Below are 12300 nucleotides of genomic sequence, written 5' to 3' on the forward strand. Positions count from 1 at the left end.
ACATAAATCATCAACCTTTCCTTCCCAGTCTGTCTTAGTCTGAAAGTTCTGCTGAAGTTTGTTCACCCGGGGAACTCTGGTGGTATTTGAAATACTGGTGGCATACCTTCCAGCATCATGGCAGCTTACCAGCTATAGCAGTTCAATAAACTGACAAGTAGTGGACTAAGCAATCAGATAGGGAAAAGTAAGTTGAAATAAAGTTTTCAGTAAATGAACCAATATTTTTTAAATCCACATGCCTATAAGGGATTTCTTGTGGCTCAGTGGTAAGAAGTTGCCCTGCCAACACAAAGGCATTCACTTCGAATCCACCAGCTGCTCCACAGAAGGAAGATGGACAGTCTCCTCTTCTGCAGTTTACTACCTCTGAAAATCCACTGGAAGGGCAGCTCTGAGTCTATTCTGACTTGATGGTACATAACAACAACAACGCCACAATTCAGCTGATTATACTTAATCCCTGGGTCTTACAAGATTTAGCTACTTGGCCAACTGATTGGCAATTCCCATTCAATAAAAAAGGTGATCCAATAGAGTCACCTTTATTTCTTTTTTCCCATTCCAAAAAAAGGTGACCCGATAGAGTGTGAAAATTATTGAACAATATCACTAATATCACACACTAGCAAAAGAATACTGAAGATTATCCAGAAACAACTGGAACAGTTCATTGATAGAGAACTACCAGAAATATAAGTTGGGTTTAGAAAAGGTCATTGTAGGGGAGCTCTGGTGGCCTAGTGGCAAGAAGCTACACTGCAATCCCAGAGGAGCACGGTTGGAATCCACCAGATGCTCTGCCGGGAAAGGAGGGACAATCTCTTCCTGTACCAGTCAGATCTGATTTGACGGTACATGCACACACACAAATAATAAAATAAAAAATTTAAAAAAAGGTCATTGTACTAGAGACATTATTGTAAATGTCAGATGGATCTTGGCAGAAAGCAGAGAGTACCAGAAGAATGTCGATCTGTTTCATTGACTATGCTAAGGCATTTGACTGTGTGGATCACAACAAATTGTGGCTAACCTTGAGGAAAATGGGAATCCCAGATCATTTGCTTGTGCTTATGTAAAACCTATACTTGGACCAAGAAACAGTCCTCAGAACAGAGAAAGGAAGCACTGAATGCTTCAAAATCAGGAAAGGAGTGTGTCAGGGATGCATCCTGTCTCTATACCTTTTCAATCTATTTGCAGTACAGATTATTCAGGAAGCAGGGCTTTATGAGGAAGAATGTGACATCAAGATTTGAGAAAGACTTATCAACAACCTACGATATGCAGATGACACAACCTTGCTTGCTAAAACTGAAGAAAATCTGAAGCACATGATGCAGAAGTTCAGGGAATATAGTCTTAAATACTGACTGAAGCTCAACATCAAGAAGACAAAGATTCTTACCACTGGGCCAATTGGTAGCACCATGATAGATGGAGAAGAGATTGAGGTTGTTAGCAATTACAGCTTGCTCAGATCCACAATCAATACTCTTAACACCAGCCACCAGCAGCAGTCAGGAAATCAAAAGATTAATTGCATTGGGAAAATCTGCTGTCATAGACCTCTCCAAAGTGCTGAAAAGCAATAATGTCAGTCTAGAGACAAAGGTGAGCCTAATCCAGGCCATGGTATTCTCAATTATTTGTTATGCTTCAGAGAGCTGGACAATGACTAAAGATGACAGAAGTACTATAGATGCCTTTGAGTTGTGGTGCTGGAGAAGAGTCTTGAACATACCATGGACTTCTAAGAAAACAAATGGATCTGTCTTGGAGGGGGTGAAAAACCAAGTCTCTCATTGCAGGCTAGGATTTTGAAGCTCTGCCTCACTTACTTTGGGCATGTGGCTAGGAGAGATGTTCCTTGGAGAAAGACATCATGATCAGAAGGGTGGATGAATAGTTCAGGAGAGAAAGACCCCAGATGAGATGGATTGGTACAGTAACTGGGGCAACAGGGTTTGGTGTGTCAGAATTATGAGACTGGCTCAAGACAGGGAAGGGTTCAGAGGTGCTGTACATAGGGTTATATACATCGCAGGTGACTCAACAGCACATAACAACAAAAACAAACTATATTGCTTGTTTTTCACGTAAGCCTCTTGTTGAAAGTCAACAAGACCCTCAGGGAGGGCCTTTGTATTTAAAAGTTGGTTGTTATTATATTTTGGAGAAACACCACTCTTCTGTCAATACTGAGGTAACCTGGGTTTGCTGGGATGCTGAACCTTGTGTTATTGGAGTGTTAAATGCCATAAGGGTTACCCATGGTGGGCAGTGTTTGGTCGCGCTCTTAGTTTCAGACAGGTTTGGAAGCACGAGTGGCATCCACTTTCTAAACAACACGTCTCTGGAAACTCTATGAACTTTGGTAAATGACAATAGCTACAGAAAAAATTCAGGCCTTTTGTTCATAGGATTGCTATGAGTCTTGTTCAACTCAAAGCAAACAACAACAACCACACTGTGATTTTAAAAAAAAATTCTTTTTGAGAATAAAATGCAATGTTGCAATAGATAAATATGCAAAGCACATAAGCAAATAATAGTAGCAAGTAAATTATACTACTAAACATCAGTAAATGTTTAAAACTCAGCATAAGGAATGGGAAGTTAATTAAAAACATCAATTTTTCTTCTATAACATTTAAAAAGAAAAGAGGAAACACAATTCCCAATGCTGTTATATAATATGATGTCAATACATATAACCACTTGGGTGAAGCAACTTGACAACTTAATCAAACACAATAATTTCATTTCTAATAAATCTGTTCTAAGAAAAAAACACCTTAGGTATATAAAGAATTTTATATGGGAAAGTAGAAATAATTAATGTCCCAAACTATGACAATGGTTAAATGAGAGATGTATATTCAATTAAACATTAGATGTGTAAACAGTCTAAAAAGACTATCTGAGAGACTGGAGAAATCCACCAGACTACAGCCCTTAGGCCAATCTCCAGTATGGAACTCAGCTCACCGCTGTGCTTCAACTCTCAACCAAGCAGTAGACAGATCACTAAAGTGAACACCACCACCACAGAAGTACGCCCCTCTTCTAATGGCCTATCATTGGAGATCAAAAGGGAAGCATTCATTTGCCCAGAGATGACATTCAGAAGGCACGAAAAGACAGGGGTGGGGGGGAAAGACACATGAGAACAAGAAATATCGGAAGAAGTAGAACACCTGCCATAACATTGTGGGGTCTGCAATGAACAGCCTGAAACAAAATGTCTATGAGTTTTTAAATGAAAATCTGATTTGCTCTGTAAACATTCACACAAATCACCACAAAAAGTAAAGGAATAGATTCTCTGATAATGTACTATAGAAAGACATCAAAGAAAATATGTTGCTGCTGTTGTTAAGTGCCATCAAGTCGAGTTGTACTCATAGTGACTCTATGAACAGCCAACCTGACCTCTGCCCTATGCTGTGCCATCCTCATCATCTGTGACACACAGAGCCTACTGCCAAAGTCACCATGTCAATCCATCCCATTGGGGGTCTTCGTCTCCTTTGCTGGCCCTCGGTCTTTCCAAGCATGATGTCGCTTTCCAAGGAATAACGTTGCCTAGCTCCACGTCCAAATTATGAAAGATGACGTTTCATCATCTTTGCTTCCAAGAAGCACTGTAGCACTTTTCCCAAGACATATCTGTTTGTCCTTTTGGCAGTCCATGGGATATTCAGTACTCTTCTCCAGCACCACAACCCAAAGGCATCAATTCTTCTTCTGTCATCCTTATTCATTGTCTAGAACCCTAATGTGTAGTAGGTGATTGAGAATACTACAGCCTGAATTAGGCATACTTTAGTTTTCAAACTGAATGACACAGGAAATATCTAAAAAAGATGGAAGGAATACACAGTCACTGTACCAAAAAGAAACAATAGACACTGAACCATCTTAGGAAGTTAGCAGATGATCAAGAACCAATGGTGAGGAAAGAAATTCAAGCTTCATTGAAGACACTGGCAAAAAATAAGACGGCAGGAATTCATGGGATATCACTTGAAGGGTTTCAAGAGACAGATGCAACCCTGGATGTGCTTACTGGTCTAAATTATGTCAGAAGACAGCTACATGGTCAACTGACTGGAACAGATCTATATCGGTTCCCAGTCCCAGAAATGTGATCTAAAAGATTGTGGAAATTGTCGAACAATATCACCAATGCCACATGCACCTAAAATCTTACTGGATAGTATTAAAAATCATGTGGAGCAATAATACATAAATGGAAAACTCCCAGAAATTCAAGCTGGATTCTGAAGAGGCCATGGAATTACAGACATAATTGGTGATGTCATGTGGATCTGAACTGAAAGCAGACAATACCAGAAAGATGTATGCTTGTGTTTCATTGTGCAAAGGAGTTTGGCTGAGTGGATCACAACAAATTACAGTTAACAATGAGAAAAAATGTAATCCTAGAACTCTTTGTGCTCTTGAAAAACCTGTACATACCCCAAGAAGCAGCTGCCAAAACAGAACAAGGGAACATTGCATGTTTTAAAATCAGGAAAGGTGTGTATCAGTGTTGTAGTCCTTCTCCATACTCACGGTGGTAAGAAGCTGCGCTGAAACCCCAAAAGGATTTACAGTTCGAATTCACCAGCTGCTTCACAAAGAAGGACAGGCAATCTCCTCCTGTGCAATTACTGCCTCTGAAAACTTGCTGGAGGGTCAGCTATGGGTCTGTTCTGACTCAGCACCTCAAAACAACAACAATATTCAATCAGTATGCTGAGCAAATCATTCAAGAATCTGGACTCTATGAGAAGAATATGGCAACAAAATTGGAGAAAGGCTCATTAACAACCTACAATTATGCAGCTGACACAATCTTGCTTGCAGAAAGTAAAGACAACTTGAAGTACTTGGGGGAAAAAAGTAAAGACCACAACCTTCAATATGGGTTACATATCAACATCAAGGAAACAAAAAGCTTTCACCACTATACCAATAAGTAACAAGATAGATGGAGAAAGATTGATGTTATTAATGATTTCATTTTCTTTGGATGCATAGTCAACATCCATAGTAACAGCAGTAAAGAAATAAAGATGTGCTTCACTAAAGAAATCTAAGGACAAGGCCCTCTCTAAAGTGCAACAATGTCAACTTAAAGACTAAGGTACACCTGAGACAAACCATGCTCTTTTCAATTGCTTCCTATGCATCTGAAAGATGGACAATGAATAAGGATGACAGAAGAACAAATGCCTTTGAATTGTGGTGTTGGTGAAGAGTATTGAATACCCCATGAACTGACAAAAGAAGAAACAAATCTGACTTGAAGAAAGTGTAACTAGAAGGCTCCTTAGAGGCAGATATGGTGAAAATTTGTCTTGGATACTTTAACCATGTTATCAAAAGTAATCAATCCTTAGAAAAAGATATCATTCTTGGTAAAGCATAGGGTCAACGAACAAGAGCATGACCCTCAGATAGATGTTGTAACAACGGGCTTGAGCAGGGCTGCTATGATGCGGATGGCACAGCATAGGTCAGGGTTCTGATCTCTTCTATGTAGGGTCCCTATGAGTCACAGTCGACTGGATGGCACCTAACAATAACTCTTTAAAACTATTGATAAAAGGGAACTCTGGCGGTCTTGTGCTGCACTGCAATTCTGAAGGGTTTGAATCCACCAGATTCCCTGCTGGAGAAGGAGGGACAATCTCTTCCTGTACCCATCAGCTCCCACTCGATGGCACACAATAGCAACAACAAAAAATAAATAAAAATGGTGATACACAGAAACAAAGAAAGTTTCAGTAATTAGTAAGTCAAATGCCACCGAAAAATGACAGTGTTTGCTTATGCCTCTCAATTCTTACTGTAAAACGAGCTCATCAGATGTAGTCAATACAGAGTAAGTAACCAGCTGCTGTCTGATTTATGGTGACTCCACATGATAGAGTAGAACTATTTCACAGAGGTTTTGTGCCTGGAATCTAAATTTTCTGAAAGTAGATTGTAAAGGCTTTCTACCGTGGAACTATTGTTCTTAAATTCACTCCAAGCTAATTTAGTGAGAACTTTTTTATTATAACACATTAGAATTCATCAATGTAAGTGTCCTAAAAAATGTGTGTTAGAAAGCTCTCTGGTGGCCTGGTCTATAGAGATTTGAACTGCTAACCGCAAAGCAAAGGCACTCTGCCAGTTCAAATGCACTAGGGGCTCTAAAGGGAAAAGATGGGAAATCTCCTCTTGCGCAATTTACAGTCTTCAAAAAGACTCCTGGAGGGTCAGTTATGAGTCACTTCTGACCAGACAGCAGTGAATGTAGAAGTGAGTCTTACATTTCTTACATTTCTTTCTTTTGTGTACAGTCCTACACTCTGATATTGAGTATACATATGTTTATCACCAGAATTCTTTTTAAGTCATTTAAAAGAAAACATAAATGCACACACATGTTTATCATGGCTTTGTTCACAATAGCAGAGTTAGAAACAACCTAAGTGCCCATCAACAAACGAATGGATAGAGAAGTTGTGGTATAGTCACACAATGGAATACTACGCTGCTTTGAAAAACAAGGAACTCATGCAATATGATACAAAATGGGTGACCCTGCAGGACATTATGCTGTGTGAAATATCTCTGTCACAAAAGGACAAATACTGCACAGTGCCACTGTTGTAAAACAGGACTGACATCTGGGTTTGGGGGAGAATTATGTATACTGCATTGAAACAGATGAGGGAGAAATCTGTTGAAAAGGGATATATGATTAGGTATTGTTGTCATGACAAAAGTTCAGAACGAAGGCTGCATAGTGGAGTGGACTTGGGGGGAGGGATTGTATAACAACGAAAGAATTTTTCTTTTACTTTTCAAATCGAAGGCTGCATAGTGGAGTGGATTTGGTGGGAGAGTGGGAATTGTGTAACAATGAAAGAATTTTTCTTTTATTTTTCAAAGAGAAGAGAGAACTGAGGAGGAGATTGGGCAGGGAGAAAAGTGCAACAATGAATGAATGGAAATCCAAAGTCTCTGTAGACTTTCAATAAAATTAATAAAAAATAAAGAAGAAGATAAAAATAATTCAGACTATAATCAGGACACATATAATACTTTTGCTGAAGAATTAATTTAATAACTACTCAACAACAATTATCTCCAACTGATTCATATGCACAGCTTTTATAATGGAGATGACTGTATTTGGAGGGTAGTTTAGAAAAAAAAAGGGTAGAGGGGGAACCTAGTAGTCAATTATGTCTTCATTTTATTGTCTTGGTAACTAAGGCAACTAGATAAACTGTTTTCTTTTCTTGTCCAATCCTGTCATGGCGAGCAAATTTTCAAATGAGAAAGCAGATGTGCCAAGGGTATAATTAATCTCCCTGAAAATAGCCCATTAAAACCATGTCAGTGGACATAAAGATAAAAAGGAATCCAAACAAAAGAATGAGAAAAATATAAACCTAGAGCCAGAACATATTACATATTTGGTTCCCTTTATACAGTAATATGAAAGACTTTGCAAAGGACCAAAAAAATCTCTACAACTGGAATCTAAGAAGGCAGAGGCCAGTGTCGTTTCCTCAAAAACCAGTCAGAGTGGGAAAATTTTCCTTCAGCCAAAATTCTAATACAAAGGACTAAAACTTCTGCTGTTGAAAGTCCCAAAGTGAAAAAGAATCTGACTTCACCGGATGTATCTGCTAGATGGAGTCTTTTTGCTGTGGCCAGGCATAAATGGGAGCAATCCATTCTATTCTAAGTAGCCCAATCAAGAAAACAATCCTTTGGAACAACTATGCTCAGCTAACATTACAGAGCTGTATTACCTCACAGCACATCACAAACCACTCAGGAGTATGCAGCAGCTTTCTAGCCAGGCCAATTATAATCAACAAGATGCATTCCACCACTGTCTGCCAAGTGGAAATTTAAATAGAGATAGATTGCTCTGGGTTGAGTTAGATATTTGGCTAGTTTCAAGTCAGCAAGACATGATGCAATTGGAAATGTTAGCAATTTTTATAAGGCTGTGAGAGAAGAAAAAAGATAAAGTAACTTTTCTGCCTTTAAAAAAAAACAAAACAACAAAAATCAACCAACTCTCCACATTACCCAGAACAGATACTAGTTGGAGAAAATGTCAAATAAATCAATCAGCAACTAAAAGAGAAATCAACTCTAATTTGAGTATTAATACATAAAATAAGCAAAATTATTTTCTAGATTGGGCTGAACGTCAAATTAAAAATAAAATGTCTAAGCTGGAAAAAATAGTCACTCTCAGGTAATCTTAAGAAACGTTTTACATAAGCAGAGGAAAAAAATAGTTTCATTAGAGATCCTTTTACAGATTAGAAAAATTAAGTTACAGGTTTCGTTTCTATCACCAAAAAAATAAAGTATGTTCACTCTCCTCCTCTACTAAGAATAAGGAGATTGTTGTTGTTGTTGTTGTTGTTGTTGTTACTATGTGCCCCCAAGTCAAGCACAACTCATAGAGACCCTATGAACAATAAACCTGAAACTTGTGCTAACCTGTTCCATCCTCATCATTTCTGAGACATTAGAGCCAACTGCAATGTCAATCCATCTCATTGGGAGCTTCCTCTCCTTCGCTGACCATCCATCGTTCCAAGCATGATGTCACTGTTCAAGGAATAGTCTTGCCTAGCTATGTGTCCAAAATATGAAAGACAAAGCTTCGTCATCCTTGCCTCTAAGGAGCATTCTGCCCCATTTCCTGGACACATCTGCTTGCTCTTTGGGCCGTCCATGGGATGTGTAGTACTCTTTTCCAGCACCAACTCAAAGGCATCAATCCTTCTTCTGTCATCATTAGTCCTTTTCCCGCTCTTTGATGTGTAGCAGTTTATTGAGAAGACCATGATGGCCTGAATCAGGCACAACTTAGTCTTCAAACTGACATCATTGCTCTTCAGTATTTTGGACAGCAGACTTGCCCAAAGCAATGTTTCTCCTGATTATTTGACTGCTAGTACCATGGGTGTGAATTGTTGATCCAAGCAAGATGAAATCATTAACAGCATCAATCTTTTCTCCATCTATCATAATGTTGACTGTTGCGCCTATGGTGAGGATCTTGACGCTGAGATGTCATGTGTACCAAAAGCTGTAGTCCTTGATTTTCTGCAGAGGCATTTCAGAGCCTTCTCATTTGGAAAAAAGAAAATTGAAACAAACTTAAAAAGAGAAAAGAAAATGAACACAAGACTCAATGTACCAAAAATAGTCACTGCAGAAAATCATGGCATGTATGTATCTGATTCTTTCCATTGCATATAGCAAAGCACTCTTCAAGTATATCCTCTTTCCTTTTCCTATTTAAAAATGTATACTGCACCCCTTCTTCTTTCCACCGTCTTCCCGTACCTCCACAATGATGTGCATGAATATCCTGGGTGACACTCTTCAAGAGTGTCAACAAGCCAAGAAGAGAGGCAGGAGGTTCTTATCCAGCCATGATGAAAAGGTCATAGTTTGGTTCCTAACAGTGATCATGAAGCATGGCTACACTGATGAACTTGAAATCTTGTCAGCCTCACAGGTAGGTTAAAGAAGTGTGGCCTGATCAGCCTCAGATTTGATGTGCAGTTCAAAGATCTAGAAAAGTAATAGATTAATCCGCTCCCATCCCCTCAATTTGGTTTCACTGTACTGACAACCTCAGCTGGCATCATGGACCACAATGAAGCAAGATGAAAACACACAGGAGGGAAAATCCTGGGATTCTTTTTCTAGGCATATAATACATAGCGCAAATAAACTGGGGGGAAGGGTAATGTATATTGCATCTTCCTCTGCATAGCCCCTCCTCTTTTCACTTCCCTGCCCTCACTGAACAACTTGATCCATAAGTTACTAGGTTACATAAGTTACTTGAGGCTGATCGAGGCAGGCATCTGTGTGGCTGTATAGAGGCTGGAGGTAGGACAAGAGGCAGTTGTGGTAGCTCAGGATACAGTATGTTAGAGCCTGCATAGAACGAGAAGATAAGAGATTGGAGCAACACCGATAGCCCAGTGTTGAGACTCAGAATCCAAGTTAGTGAGGAAAAAGTCAGCCTGAGGGAGCCTGAAGCACCATGGCCGCTGACGGATAAGGAGAACCTAAGCAGGGTGAAAACTCTGCTTAAGGAGGCAGAGAACGAGGATGGGATTTGAACTCACGCGTGTAGAGCACAATGGATTAGCAGTCCATTGCCTTAACCACTCAGCCACCTCATTTGGAAGCAGGAGTGGCATCCACTTCCTAAACAACATCCCTCCGGAAACTCTAAAAACTTTGATAAATGTCGATAGTTGTAGAGGGGCTTCAGGTCTTTTGTTCATAGGGTCGCTATGAGTCATGCTCGACTCAGAAGCAATCAACAACAACAACAAGCAGGGTGAGGAAAGCATCTGGCAGCAGGTGGAGTAATGGTGGTAATGAGAGAGAGTGTACATGCATACAGACGGTTCACTTGTTTATTTAACTATACTAAGGATAGAGGGAAGCAGGATTCTTTCTGTTGGAGAGGGAAGGAACTAATAAGGAAAACTACCTGCCATCCACTGTGGAAGACAGTGTGTTCTTATGGTGGTGGGAGCTATGCCACTGTTCTTTCAAATATCAACAGGGTGATTCATAGTAGGCTTTGCTTTCAGCAGTTTGCAAACTAAGAGAGACTAGGAAGAGAGGAGTCTGATTGAAAGCCGACGGAACGCTACCAAACATTTCCCAGTCTGCTGAGAGATGATTCCTGTAGGAACGAAAACAAAAGACTGGCATGCTGGCAAATTGTGAGGATGGTGTGGAACAGGGCACCATTTCATTTCCTTATACATGCAGTCAGTCAGACAAAACTCAATGGCTACTGACAATATGGAGAAGATCTATCAGGATGATTCATGATTTTAACACTTGTGAAGTACTGGTGGCATAGTGCATAGTACATCTCACTACTAACCAAAAGGCCTGAGGTTCAAATCCACCAGCTGCTCCAAGAGACAAAGATAGGAAATCTCCTTCTGTTAAGATTTACAGCCTCAGAAACCTGAAGGAGGTTGTCGCAAGTCAAACCCAACCTAACTGCACTGGGTACAAGGAGCCCTGGTGCTTGTTGAATATTGGTTTTCTAACCAAAAAGTCAGAAATTCCAAACCACTCACCCCTCTGGAGGAGAAAGATTAGGTCATCTGCTCCTATAAAAATCTTTAATCTTGGAAACATGACAGAAGACTGTCATAAGCCAGAATTGAGTGGATGACAGTGGGTTTGGAGTTTCTTATTTTCTCTTTGTGTACAACAGCATGCTACTGGCTAACAAAAAATCCAAGAGTTCAAATGCACATCCACTTTGCATGAAATGCAAATAAGAGAGTGCTTTCTCATAAAGATATACAATTTTAAATGAATCCCTATGGACAGTTCTGTTTTACCCTAAAGGGTTGCTAAGTTGGGATCAACTCAATTGAGTGAGTGTTCACTATATATGTATTCAGAAAATCAAAAGACTAATTTCATTAAGAAAATCTGCCATCAGAGACTTCTTCAGAGTGCAATGATGTCAGTCTAGAGACTAAGGTGCACTTAATCCAGGCCATGCTCTTTGCAGTTGCTCACTATGCATCAGAGAGCGGACAATGGCTAAAGATGACAGATGAAGAATCTATGCCTTTGAGTCATGGTGATGGAGAAAAGTCTTGAATATACCATGGATATTCAAGATATCCAAGATAACAGATTTGTCCTGGAGAGGGTGAAACTTTAGAGACAAGGATTTTGAAGCTCCATCGGACATACTTTGGGCACACTTCCAGGAGGGACTAGTCCTTGGAGAAGGACATCATGTTTTGAAGGGTAGAGGGACAGCACAGGAGAAGAAAGCCCTGGCTGAGATGGATTGACACAGTAACTAGGGTAATAGGGGTAGGTGTATCAGAGACGATGAGACTGACTCAAGACAGGACAAGGTTCAGAGCTACTCTGCATAGGGTCACCATGATCTGCAAGTTACTTGATGGCACATTATATATGCAACAGTTATATATATATATAACTAGCAGTAAAAAACTGCTCTACAATTTCAAAGACACATAATTTAAATCCACTAACTGCTCCTCAGAAGAAAGATGGGCAACTCCACCTGTGAAATTTACTACCTCTAAATACTCATTGCAGAGTCAGCTATGTGTTAGTTTTTACTTGACAGCAAGCAACAACGTACACACACACACATATCATAGCAATAATATATATCATGTCAATGATATATATCACATCAATTATATATGTATA

At 39.6% G+C, this 12300-nt stretch overlaps 1 protein-coding gene and 1 non-coding gene across 2 annotated transcripts in view; one reads left to right on the plus strand and one right to left on the minus strand.

Annotated features, from left to right (window-relative positions):
- The first annotated feature begins 9520 nt into the window (after window positions 1-9520).
- INTS10 (integrator complex subunit 10) overlaps window positions 9521-12300 on the plus strand; it is a 131808-nt gene continuing 129028 nt past the window's right edge. Inside the window, exon 1 of the mRNA XM_006897002.1 lies at window positions 9521-9568. Within this exon, the coding sequence (XP_006897064.1) occupies window positions 9521-9568 (48 nt within the window). The remainder of the gene's footprint in view (window positions 9569-12300) is intronic.
- Window positions 10166-10247, minus strand: TRNAS-GCU. The gene has a single exon. It is a non-coding gene; the product is annotated as a tRNA-Ser (tRNA).

Source organism: Elephantulus edwardii, unplaced genomic scaffold, assembly GCF_000299155.1.
Source record: "Elephantulus edwardii isolate Elephantulus edwardi_28Jun2011 unplaced genomic scaffold, EleEdw1.0 scaffold00195, whole genome shotgun sequence".
In the NCBI taxonomy this organism is placed as follows: Eukaryota; Metazoa; Chordata; class Mammalia; order Macroscelidea; family Macroscelididae; genus Elephantulus; species Elephantulus edwardii.